The 13,145-nt window shown below is 36.4% G+C and overlaps 1 protein-coding gene across 2 annotated transcripts in view; it reads right to left on the bottom strand.

Annotated features, from left to right (window-relative positions):
- The window catches only part of GAPVD1 (GTPase activating protein and VPS9 domains 1), a 3,238,556-nt gene that overhangs the window by 1,041,701 nt on the left and 2,183,710 nt on the right, over window positions 1-13,145 (bottom strand). For both annotated transcript variants that reach the window (XM_044058337.1, XM_044058338.1), the window contains one exon: window positions 11,430-11,809. In XM_044058337.1, coding sequence (XP_043914272.1) covers window positions 11,430-11,809 — 380 coding nt within the window. The remainder of the gene's footprint in view (window positions 1-11,429; window positions 11,810-13,145) is intronic.

The following is a 13,145-nucleotide window of genomic DNA, read 5'->3' as shown; positions in this document are numbered from 1 at the left end:
CATGTGCATCAAATGTTCTAGGGTCTGAAACAGCTGCTGAAATTATGTTGTAAGAAAATGCTTCTGCATCAAAATGTGGAACAGCCCATCATGTTGACGCATAAAGGGCAATCAGCAAACACTTCAATGTGGTTGAATGGCCATGGAGTTAATATATATTGCTAAGGGGGATATGTGGGGTGCATAGGATGGGGACAGTCCTCTGCAAAAGACTCAACTTAAGGTATTTTACTGTACTTTTTCCTAACCTGCCACACCCCAATTATCAAGCTCTGCCACCTCAGGCAACCTAAGGACTCGCTTGCATCCCAGGCATAAGAGTCCACTCACTGTCCAGGGGTGAAAGGCCACTGTCAGAATCAGGAGTAGTTGTTCTGCTGGCATTTATGTAGTTTAGCCCTATCATCCCTTGCACATAACTGAAATACACAAAGGATTGATGTGCAAAGGGATGCTGAGATTTAAGTCCCACTTCTGTATAGATGGAATGAAATGGCCCAGCACCTCCTCGCAGACAACCACTGGAGATTCTACCATGTTAAGTGTGCCCAGGCAAATGCCTCATCCCATCCCATCCCCCAGAGAGAAGTGACTCAGCTTCCTTTCTGTCAACTCCAGCATGTTATTGAGTCATAAATCGAACTCAGGAAAGCTGAGTCATAAATCGAACTCAGGAAAGCTGAGTCATAGTCAGGGCTTTATCCTTCAATGCTAGAGAGATACTGCTGTTGTCTTTTGTATGTTGACTCATTCAAGCCTATAGCACCTTTTTTTGTATACTTCCAGTTCGCATTCCTAGCTCCTTATGGTGTGCAGAACTTTTGTGGGTCATTTATTAAGTGACTTACCTGCTAACAACCAACAGGCAATATTAGAAAGTGCAAGGACTTATTAACAAAATGACATTAAGACTGTTAATCTAGAATCACTGTTCATCACTTATCCATATTTTTAGATTTATGTTCATATTTTCATAACAGAGTCTACCATGTTATTGACTTGATATGCTATGGTGGGACACAGGAAAATTCACTGTCAGCGTCCATTTATATCACACTATACCTGATATACTGCTATTTGTGTGTTAGTAATTATAAAAATAAACCATTTCCATATGTACGTAATACTTCAAAAATACAAGCAACTTATAAACTGCTGCACAAGAACATGTGAAGACTCAGATGTTGTTCAAAAGTGTCTTTTAGATTTACAATGCAAGTTGCACATCTTAAGAAATATTCAGTGTTATTTATACTGATAATTATACAATTAAGCACAATTTCACAATTTCTGTAAATATCTCAATAAACATGGACTCAGAGCAATTTCTTGTCATGTGAAAGTTTATGTCTGGTTAACAAAAATGTTCTAACAATATATATTTTATTTATTTTATTTTTTTATTTAACATTTGTTTACCAGGAAAGTCCAACTTGAAACAAAGCCAATTTTCAGAGGAGGCCCGGGGAGAAACGCTCCAGACGCACGTCTTTGAAACATCTAGGTTATACAGTTTCCAAGATAAAACAAATTGTGCAAGTTTTACAAAAAAAAAAATTTGGGGTTTCTGTGCATTTTAATAGATTAAAGCATTTATGGAATGACTATCAATGCACTGGCCATTATTACTACAAAGAATACTTCTTCCTGATAACATTGCAATTTATTCAATTTTAATTGCTTTTTACTTTTATCTTATTTTTCTTCTTTACACTCATGGTGTTGGTGCAGCGGTAGCGTTGTTGCCTCACAGCAAGAGATTCTCGGCTTGGGTTGGGAGTGCCTTCTGTGTGGAGTCTGCATGTCCTCCCCGTGGTCGAGTGGGCGTTCAAAAGACATGCGTTGAATGGGCGTGCCTTCATTGAAGGCTGGGCATCGGGCTGACAACTCGACACCATAAAAACAACTGCCAATCATTAGCGGACCGGAGTTCCACTGTGGCGACCCCTAACCGGGAAAAGCCGAAAGAAAAACAACAACAACACTACTCTTGATGTTTTGAAAGGAAAAGCAAGAATGAATTTAACGCATTTTAATTGTCACTTGAAGACTGTGAATGTGTCTTGGCCGTCACTGCCTGTTCCAAAAGACTAGTGATTTTGGTGCAGTTGTGTCTACTTGTGAGAATGAACAGGTACTGTCAGCTGTGACAACAAGGAAAGGCAGTCACAATACCAGGCTGCTGTATGTAGATTATGATTAGTTGGATAAGAACTTTTGTAGTTTATAAAGGCTATTAAAAAGCACAAGAGATGCAATTTAAACTGTATGTTGATTTTCCATCTGTGCTGAAATGTTTTTGCCTGAAGAGGTTCCGACATTCACATGTGTGGAATATGCAATGGCTAAGCTAAAACAGTTGGTCCAACAATCATTTTGACAGAAAATGGAAACTGTCTGCATAAGACTGATAAAGCCAAGTGCCACTTTCTGCTCAATGGTGGTGGAGTGGAAGTAACATCGGCAAGCAAATTAGAAAGAAAGGGGCTATTGCTTCTCAAGTGACATGGTATGAGGGAGATCACTGAACTGAATAAGCGTTTTTAAGGGTAGAAGTTGGCTTAGATTACTATGTTCTACAAGTAAATCAACTTATGCTGTTAGCTAGAACTGTGGATCTGAAAAGTAAATTACTTGAAAGGGACCCCCTTAAAGTAATTGTTATGCTAAGAATGTTGTTACAGCCTACTTATTACAGAAGAATATTAAAAACAAAACTGTTTTTCATTTAGAAGAAAAGTTTTACTTGATGCACATTTTTAGTTAAGGACTGTGAAGGATAATGGACTTCTGACGCAATCATGAAGACCAATGGTAAAGAATATTGGGTCATATGTATATCATTTAGCTATTTTAGTGCTAGAAACAGCTCCTTCAACGAATAATAATCAAAATTTAAGCCATCAGCATTCAAGTACACTCAGCAGATAAAAGTAAGGATGCGTTACATTTCAGAGATTTTATAACTAATGTCAACAGCTGTTTGTAACGGTCAACATAGTTTTCGAATTGAAAGTCTGATTGCGCTTTACTGCAAGTTCTTGAAACTTATTCTTCAGCACTGCTATGTAGGGAAAATGTGAAGCATTTTTTCCTTTCCAATTTATGTATGAAGCATGTCTTTACTGTTGCATTTCACATTTGGAAAATAAATGGGGCTTAATAATGAGACATCATCTATGCTAAAGGTTGATTTATTAAGATGAAACTATATTTCTTTACTGTTACTAAGCAACAGAGGGGGATCTTAATACTAACCATCAATATGAATTTTCAAAGAAAGTTTGTTTTGTTTAACTCTAAGAAAAAATGAGCATGAATGAAACAGCAATTTTACTTAGAGGGAAATGCAATCTAGATTAAAAATGCTGATGAAGTGAAAAGGATGTATTTTATGATAACAGTACTGCTTAGATGAGGTGTATGTATACAGGATAAATTCATAGAGACAGTGGTTTTTAAACATCTTTACTGAATTATCACTTGTGACATAGGCAAACTTACATTTATACAAAAATTCAGAGAGACCGTGCTGATACAGACAAAGATGGGGAAACTTTGTGAATTAACTTGGGTTTAAAGCTCAGGCTTTGTATATTTGCTAGAAAGTGTTCATTAAGAATGTTAGCTATACACTGCAAAAAATTTAAATGTCATCTCCGGATGTGGGCTATGACCAGTTATAAACATTATAACAAGAGGACTGAAATTAATAAAGCTAAAACTGGTCAGTCCTCAGGGAATAAGAAAATAGCATACCATACATGAGGCCTGTATAGTGTGTTAAGACATTACTTTTCGTGTTCAATAAATTATTTTGCTATATGCAAAATAGCTCTAAGATAAAGACATAGGCAACATAACTGACTGGTCTAAAGATGCATACAATTTCCACAGGTACAGGTCAAAACAATTAAGTGAGAAAGCATACACTTTTTTATTTACACACCTTTATTAAATTATTATTTAAAGGACAGCTACACACATTAATACAAAAGAAAACAAATCATTTTAAAATTTACAGTCATTACATATGATTTCTTTCTTTGCACATTATACACATTTTCTGGCACTTGCGTATTATCGCAACCACAGAATTTGCGGCATTCTTGGCAGGAAGTTAGTTTAGTCATAAAGGAACGTTGCCGAGAATGCCGCGAATTCTGTCAAATTTAAAAGTTAATCGAGTTAAGTACAAAATGAATAGGAAGGTAACAAGTAAAAATAAAGTAAAATAAACATAACTTGTATTTCTATACATATTAAGTGTTATACCCACCTATGAAACCCTGACAATTACAGCAGTACAAACAAGATCAGTGAAGTAAGACTTGATTGAAATTAGTTCTAACAGCGATAGCTGCTAAATTTCCACCACAAAAAATTCAGATAGCCAAGCAATAACTTACTTACTATTATAATACTGTGATTTATATATATATATATATATATATATATATATATATATATATATATATATGTAATAGTTTCATTAAAATTATTTACATAAATTAAAAGTGTTGTAACTTCTTTTTTATACATAATATTCCAATTAGAAAAGGTGTGCCTTAACTTATGAAAAGCAGATTTCTAGTGAGTGTGTGTAATACACTGTGGTCGCATTACAGTCATTTAACTACCTTTATTTTTTTTTAAATTGCAATGTATTTCGCTTTGCTTGTGTTTACGTCATGTGACTTGAAACATATGACAGCTGCTGCCTACTTTTGTTTTAAAACTGCAGACAACAACTAATTTCTGCCATGTATATTTCTAGTTGTTATATATCTCACATGCCAGCAGGAGAACCGCTTGTAGATGAGCCATTTCTGTTGTTCAGAATGTAGTTGCGATTATACGTATGAATGCATTGACAGCATTCTCAGACGGCAGCATGATGTTTCAGTTAAGAACAGAATGTTGCCGAGAACGCTGTCGGTGCAGAACAGCTGTGGTTGCGATAATACGCAATTACCCATTTTCTTTCTTGACAAAATATGACTTTCAGACCAACACTACATAAATTGTTCAAATCCTGCCCTCCCTTAAATCTCACTCCTCCTCCTGAACATTATTCTGCATGTACAGTTCCAATAATTTCCATTTATTTCTATGTAATTCGCTCCTTCCCTTTTCTGAAGATGCCTCTTCCATTTTTTCTCTCTTTTACAAAAAGCAATACTTCAAGTTCAATTGGTTTAAATTTTAATTTCCATTTTTCAGCAATTGTTTTTTGGCAACCAACAGAATTTAACTTAAGGCCTTAAATATGTTCAGTAAATTCTGATCCTTTTCCCAGTTTAAAAGAATCATTTCCTTAGTTATAGCAATTTGTTCCCCCAATATTTCTGGCAGAGTACTCAGAGAATTTTTAATATCTGCCATCTCATTACACTCTCAAAACATATTCCCAGTTATCTCTTTCTTACCCATCATACCTCCAACATTTGCTACCTACCTGAGAAAAAACTATCTGAAGTCTGCTGAGGGTATTAAAAATAGCTATGTAAACATTTTGAAGCAAAAATCCTAAACCTTCTGGACTTTTTCCAGACTTGACAGCCATAAATATGTCATCCCATTACTCCCTAGAAAAATTGATCTCCCAGTCTTTCTCTTCCCGGTCTTTTCTAACCTCCTCTGATTGCTTCATAGTTTTCATGTAATAGTTTACATACTAATTATCTTTTTATAAACAGCACCTTCTATTCTATATTTGATTTAAAAAAAAGAAAAAAAACTACCAGAGCAGGTCTTTCACTTAAGGACTCCTGTATCCCTCCTTTTCTTTGCCTATACTCTGACATCAATACCTGATAGGGAAAGGGAGTCTCTAACATGCAGTCCAAATTTCTTTTTGGCCTCATCCCACTCTATTACCTTTCCCCTCTCTAGTTATTTGCTCCCAATTCCTCAGTTTCTTTGCTAGTTTAGTACAGTAAATTTCAAGACAATCCTGTCTATTTTCTGTACCCTTACTTGCAGTCATCCCTATCAGCAAAATCTCCTTTCTCCATGTCTGTGTTGGTTTCATTCCTAAAATACTTTCTGTAACTTTATGGTTATATTACATATGGCTATTATTCTCTCTAAGAATCTGGATCCAAAATTCGATTTTCTCCTTATTTCTTATACTCCCCCACTTCATCATCATCCATTTCTATTTTGAATTATAACCTTCTGTTTGTCTTATGTATATAAACCTTAACTGTGCAGCTGCAAAATATCTCTTCAAATCAGGTAATCCTAAATCACCTTGTTCTATTGGAAGGATCAACTTATCCCACTTAACTCTTGCTCTCTTCCCCTCCCAGATAAATTAATTTAACTCAATTATTGCCCACAACATCCCCTTTAATTGATAAAAACATGAATAATAGTAAAGCTGAATAAATTTGTGAGTGGGTGCATGAGAGGACGCACTTATATTTTGGCCTTGGTAAAGGATAAAGGATAAATTCCATGAGAAAAGATCTGAGAAAAAAGAACGAATGCATCAATACAAGCAGATGTTTGGAAGCCAGTTGTGATTACATGTCAAGATGATGGAGTAAGAAATGAAAGAAGACAGGTAAAACCAGTTGTTGTTGTTGATCTTTCGGCTTTTCCCAGTTATGGGTCGCCACAGCGGAACTCCGGTCCGCTAATGATTGGCAGTAGACTTTCACAAACGCCGAGGTGCCAGCTCGACATTCAACCTTCAATGAAGGCACACCCATTTAAGCATGTCTTTCGAATGCCCACCCAACCGTGGGGAGGACATGCGGACTCCACACAGAAGGCACTACCCGCACTCAAGCCAAGAATCGAATGGGAGAACCTCTTGCTGTGAGGCAACAACGTTACCGCTGCACCACAAACCAGTAATCTATGTTAATGGTCTTTCTAATTGTTACTGTTAATGAATTGTCAAGTCTGGTCTACCTGTTATGATTGTGAAAGGTCAGGGTTTATGTAGTAGTTTACTATTGCAGAGACATGATATGCTGGCAAGGCAAATGACAGAATGTTGTAAGTGCAACAGATGCCTGCCTATGTGCAGAGGAGGAAGAGAGATGCTTGACTTCTCTTTTTTTAATGCGAGTGAAAAGAGGCCATAAAATGGAATACATATATTCTGAAACTAAGCATATTGCACAACTGGAAAGGCCCCAATGATTTTAAACCAAAAAAAACAAAAGGCCTTAAATCCTTCAACTATCACAACAGATCAACACAATTCTTTATACTCAGTAGCCTACTAGCTGCTCCAAAGTAACCTGTGTCTTGCCTTTTCAGCAGTGAAAGACTCAATCGTACTTAATCTCTCATTTCTTCACAAAACTAGTAACTCTACAAACATCTACACTAGGGACCTAAATTTGCACCAACAAATAAACAAGACTCCCTAGATGGATAGGTTCCTAACTCAAAGTATTCCCAGCCTAAGAAAAAGTTACCACTGTAACTCAAGCAAGTACTACTTTGACCAGCTTTAAGGCTGCTCTTGATAACATGATGGGCAGACAAATGTTCACAAGGAAAATCAGGTAAGGCTCTGCTTTCTTTGAGAGGTAGGCACTATTAATTGCACATAAAGAGTGGCCAGAAAATCTAACTGTATCTTCTTAAAGGTGTATATGGCTAGGCATCCCACAGTCCCTGCGATTACTTACTCAGCACTGTTACTACATAACAGGATTTAAATTATATTTGGGAAGTAATACATTTAGGTGAGGGGAGAGGTGGTGTTTGGGGGGGGGGGGTTGGAGAAGGGGAACATTAGGAAAGGCTGGCAGCATTATACTGTCTATGGTCAATATGCCAGGATGATTTGCCTGATTACTGATAGAGGGTAATAAGAATGCTGGAAGGAAGCTCCTGAGGACAGTTTAACAATAAAATAGCAATACTGCATACTAAAGGAATATGTGGAAATGTTTAACAGGATTATGTCCTTATGGAATAAAATGGGTGAAAGGGAAAAATAGTATCAACGTTACTGTTTTGGATAAGATTTATTTAAGAAGGAAACTGGTATTAACATTTAAGCATAACCGCTCATCCATTATGCTAGTAGAAAATTCCTGGACAAGATAAATTAATAAAACGTTAAATGCTGCATGTTCTAATAGGACAGATTTACAGAGATCCGAGTAACAGTGATATTTCTGATGACAGTTAAACAATTCCTGACTCAGGAAAAGAATATTTTAAATGCTTTAGTTACTTGCTCTAATATAATGTGGAGGATTATGAGCAAGTTGGTGATTCTAACTGCCTTATTATGTGTTCGAGACATGGCACAGGGATGCCAAGATGCTCTCAAAGTGAATCTTGACATCCATTTCGAGAACACAATCAAGTCGTTAGGATTGTAGATCTGGTCATAACTGTTTGTGCTGAATGAAGCTTTTCATTCTTCATGTCCTACTAATTACAGAAAACACTAAGTGTTTTACTAGCTTTCATTGCTGCAAAGCTCTTGGTGAGTACTGTCAGAATGGCAGTGTAACAGTCTCTTACATTTGCACTTACTTTCCTTGCCTCTCAGCTGTCCACATTTTCATATAATGTCCTCATTTTTGCCTCTTTATGTTCAGTCCATTCCTCATAAGGTCCACGTTTTTTGGACAAATTACTAAGGACTGAATTAATAAAATAAAGACATATATTTAAGTTTCAGACTTCGTATCCTTTGGAAATGCAGGTGAACATACATCCTGTAATTCGAACAGTTTTCTAAGCTTATAACAGGAAGCCAGGGACATGTTACCGGTAAATTAAGCAGGAAGAAACAAATCTTTTAATCAGCTGCTGTCATTTGTTGGTCAGTATTGACAGATTTTACTGCTTAGCCAGAGACCAGACATTAACAACTTAAGCAGAAGATGCTTAGCATTTGTTAAGGTCAGGTCTTTTCCTGAATATCGAAGCACAGTCATTGCTTTTTGTGCACTACATGCGTGTTTCACGATGATGTATCTAGGACAACAAAAGAGATTAAAAAATACAAACAAAAAAAAAAACAGCACAATTTTGTGAATGCATAACAGAAGCCATCCAAATAGTAGACTGCTGTTGCACTATAACTTATTATATCTGGGAAGTAAACAGAGGTGAATACCCAATCTTCTGATGTGAATTCCGGTGCTTTAAACCCCCTCTCCATGAGAAACTGGTCTCTTCCCCATGCCAAGGATATCAGTCCACAGCTGGTGAGAAAAAGAAGACCATTCTCTGCCACCTTCTGTTACACTCTAGCGAAAGAAGTCATTAATACATACACCTGAATAACCGGGAAGCATACAAAGGTGAATGACCAATTTAAGTCTTCCCTCATGAAGGGGTCTAAGGATAGTTCCCATGTATGAAGAATGAAAAGAAGTTTGGTGGGAAGCAGAGGATTCCTTTACAGTCTTCCTCCATCATTACTGGGACTTGATGGCCCACCTGGAGAAAAGAAAAATATAGTCATATCTAGGGGCTGGAAGTTTGGAAGCAGTACTGCAGCAAGTATCTTACTATTTGATTAAATTTTGTGCCATTTCTGTTCACATAACTGTACTATGTTAATCATATCAATCACTGCTACAATATAAGGATAAAGTATTAAAGCAGTTCTTCTGCCTGGGGTAATGCTCATCACAGACATGGGGAGAAGGCTACAACAAACCAACCAGAGCAGCGAAGGCAAATCTTGCTCTACTTCTAGACAATGTCTGTAGAGCTTGGAAACAGCTTGGATAGTAGTCCAAACTGCTAGTGCAGAAATACTATGAGAAAATATTTTTGAAGAATGCAGACACAGCAGTACTTACCCTTATGGAATGGAATGACCTGCCCATCTACCCTCCTCTTCCTCCTCCTATACTGATCATAACAGAAGGTCTTGCATTAGCTAATTACTTCAACAGCATCTGCTTAGACTGTGGTCTGCTTTATCTTCATCGAAAGAAAAAAAAAGTTAATCAGGCTATAGCTTAATTAAATTAAACAGTCCTTTCAGCATTATATCTAATTTGTCTACGCAAGTAGATTAGGTACAGTAACCTCTCTCATTTGATCTGCAGATTAGAACAAATCACTAATAACAGAATGGAATGGTTTACTGCTATTTGTGAAATCAACTGCATGCCAAATTACTTTCACAAGCTAGAATATTTCCACTTAACTGTCCCTGAAAAATACAGATGTAGACCATTCTTCAGTTCCCATTTCACTGCACTACAGAGCTCACCTATATTTCCCAAGAGTACTTCTGCAGACTAACATGAGCAACTTCAAGTAATACAGGTAAGCGACCTGAAAATTTGAATATGTACATAAGGCTTCTACTGCCTCTGACTCATTCCTAAACCTGTATCATTAACACCATAAATCACAACTATAAAACCGTGTCAAATTTGTAACTTGAAACAAAATGTGTATGCAGTAAAGGTAAAGGTGCGATAATTAACTTCACAAATAAAGAACAGCAACTGCTCTGCTTCCAAAGGATGACAAAGTCAGTTCTCTCAATAATTTACTATGAAGCCCTTACACAAATTTCTCACAGATACAACTCTGTCACAAACATAGCTTTTTTTTTCCCCTGTCAGACACAAGCATACATAGAATATATAATATAAACATAATGTACTGTTCTGGCCAATGTTTATAGTTGACAGAGCTGTAACTGGTTAACCATATGTGAAATCATCTCTCTCTCATCTCTATTGTGCAAAAGGATAAATCCCTCACTAAAGCCTAGATGACCAGAGTTTGAGTTGTTGCTTAACCACTACAACAGCCATCTGAGGAAGGCAAGTAAAGGAGGCCAAGTCATCTATCTTCAAAAAAGAGGTTGGTGGATCCAACTCACTGGCTGCATATGTAACTATCAAAAGACGACTTTCTACCACCAGTAATACACAAATACCAGGGATGCAGACTTGGTTTAACAATCTAGAGATGGCAGCCCTTGATAATGCTACAGTAGGAGTATGCCACCATGTTGGCACAGATGTCCCATGCCAGCCACCAGGAGAGAAGTTAGAGCCACATACAAAAATCCTCATGGCTTGTGGCTCAATGATGCAAAAAAAAAAAAAGGGGGGAGGGTACAGGGATTTTGGTTGCAAAGTTTAATGGCCTCGGGACAATTGAGGTCTAGTTTTGACACACTGATGGCCCATGTTTGGGGGGGAGGGACACCAAACTCTCAGGCTATCAGAATGAATGCATTCTCTATCTTTTTTAGAAAAGATGGATGAATGACATACAGGTAAGATGCATAAACTCCTCCATGGTTGCCTGGAAGACAGTCTTCTCTTAACAGTGCCCTTTCCCTACTGGAATATCATGGGGGTATAAAGTATTAGGCAGACTGGGAGTGTTTACAGCTCATAGCATATACAAAGTGAACAAAAACAGAGTGAACACTGAAGGATAAATATATGGACACTTACCTCTCCCTTAAAAGAGTCTCTACTTGGAGAAGAGGTAGGTCCAGGTAGAATACAGGAAGGCCCAAGTGCAGTATTAGGTGCTACTATTCCAACAGGTAATTCCCTTTCCTCAGTGACTTGTCGTCGATTCCAGCAGGGGTCACTCATGGGCCTCCGAGAAGATGACACAATATCTGAACTTCTGCTTCTTACCAGTCGTTCTGGACATGAATATCTTTGTTTAAGTGCTTCAGTCTCTGCCTGAATGAAAGCATGGGCACCACATGCAGGTAACCTGGCCTCTGTGCCTCCTGTAGCTGCCTCAAAACTTGGAGGCTCAGGAGGTGGATGTGAAGGTCTTGCATAGTGTACTTTAGGTCTCACCACTGCAGAAGGAGTAACTGTAAACAATTCATAAAGAAAAAATTGAGAGGAGCTGCAAGCCAATAGTCAAGCAAAGCAAAATAACAAGTAGTCTGACACATAAAATCTCTACATATCTATATATTTATATATATCGTAAAAAAGTTTGAAAGTGATGCAGCAAAGCAAAACTTCGGTCCCACAAATGAGCGTGTAACGGCTCAATAAATCCACGAGAAGCAGAATTAAACTCACAGTTTAATGTATGGTAACACGAAACACACCATAAACGACAGCAAAAAGAACTGCAGGATCCATAAAAGTGCGTAGCACCATACAGAAGCCTACTACATCAAACGAGACAGTGCACAACAAAAAGGAACGCTAAAAGCAGATCAAGTTAAGCGCTTTCAACCAAATCTATGGTCTTCATCAGAACTAAAGGTAAACACATTTAAAAAACTCAATTTATAGATCCTTTGGCGCCAAAAACAACTGATTAAATTTAAGGGTACATTTCACTTCACACTAATCCTCTATGTGAAACATAAACAAGCCAAATAAAAACATTCATCTTTAAAAAATACAAACATACGTCCTGTAAAGAGCTTACAGATCATTGTATACTGCTCAAGTAACATGTCAAAATATACACAAACTAATTCCTGACTATACGTGTATGTTACAATAAGAATAAATAAAGAATATGGAAACTTTTGTGATCAAGATATCTAACTCTCATGTAATTTATTTATTGGTGATTATACTGATGTACTAAAGTGTATGAACTATAAGCTAAATACATTAAGAAAACTCTAAGTGAAGGATGTATATGATCGTTAAAAACATAAATGTAAATATTTTGTCTACAACTAGTATGACTTAAATATTATAGTAAAAAAATATATATGTGTAAATATAATAGGGAAAAAAATATTTTTTATATACAATATATAATATATAAAATATCTTCTTAAAAATATGTTAAAAATTCAGTTTAAAAATTCTATTAGGAAATTCAATGGAAAATTCTGTTAATAAATATTGTTATAAAATTCTATTAATAAACTCTGTTTAACGATAGACACATAATAATCAAATATGATGGTCATGACCAGAGTGTTGCGTCATAAAACTATGTTATGAACAATAATTCATATATAAGTGTAAAATGTATTAATATGAAGGCTGTAATACATAATGAGCTATGTAAGTTGATCATAGATACTAAATAAGTATTGAATGATTGTTAAATAAGTAAGGATTTAATAGAAGAATAGGTGGGACCGAAGTTTTGCTTTGCTATATTTATATATATATATATATATATATATATATATATATCTTACACACATACACAAAATATATATATAA

The sequence above is a fragment of the Protopterus annectens genome, chromosome 16.part0 (assembly GCF_019279795.1).
Source record: "Protopterus annectens isolate FY-2018-M chromosome 16.part0, PAN1.0, whole genome shotgun sequence".
NCBI classification, from domain to species: Eukaryota; Metazoa; Chordata; order Ceratodontiformes; family Protopteridae; genus Protopterus; species Protopterus annectens.
This window is presented reverse-complemented; position numbering and strand designations above follow the sequence as displayed.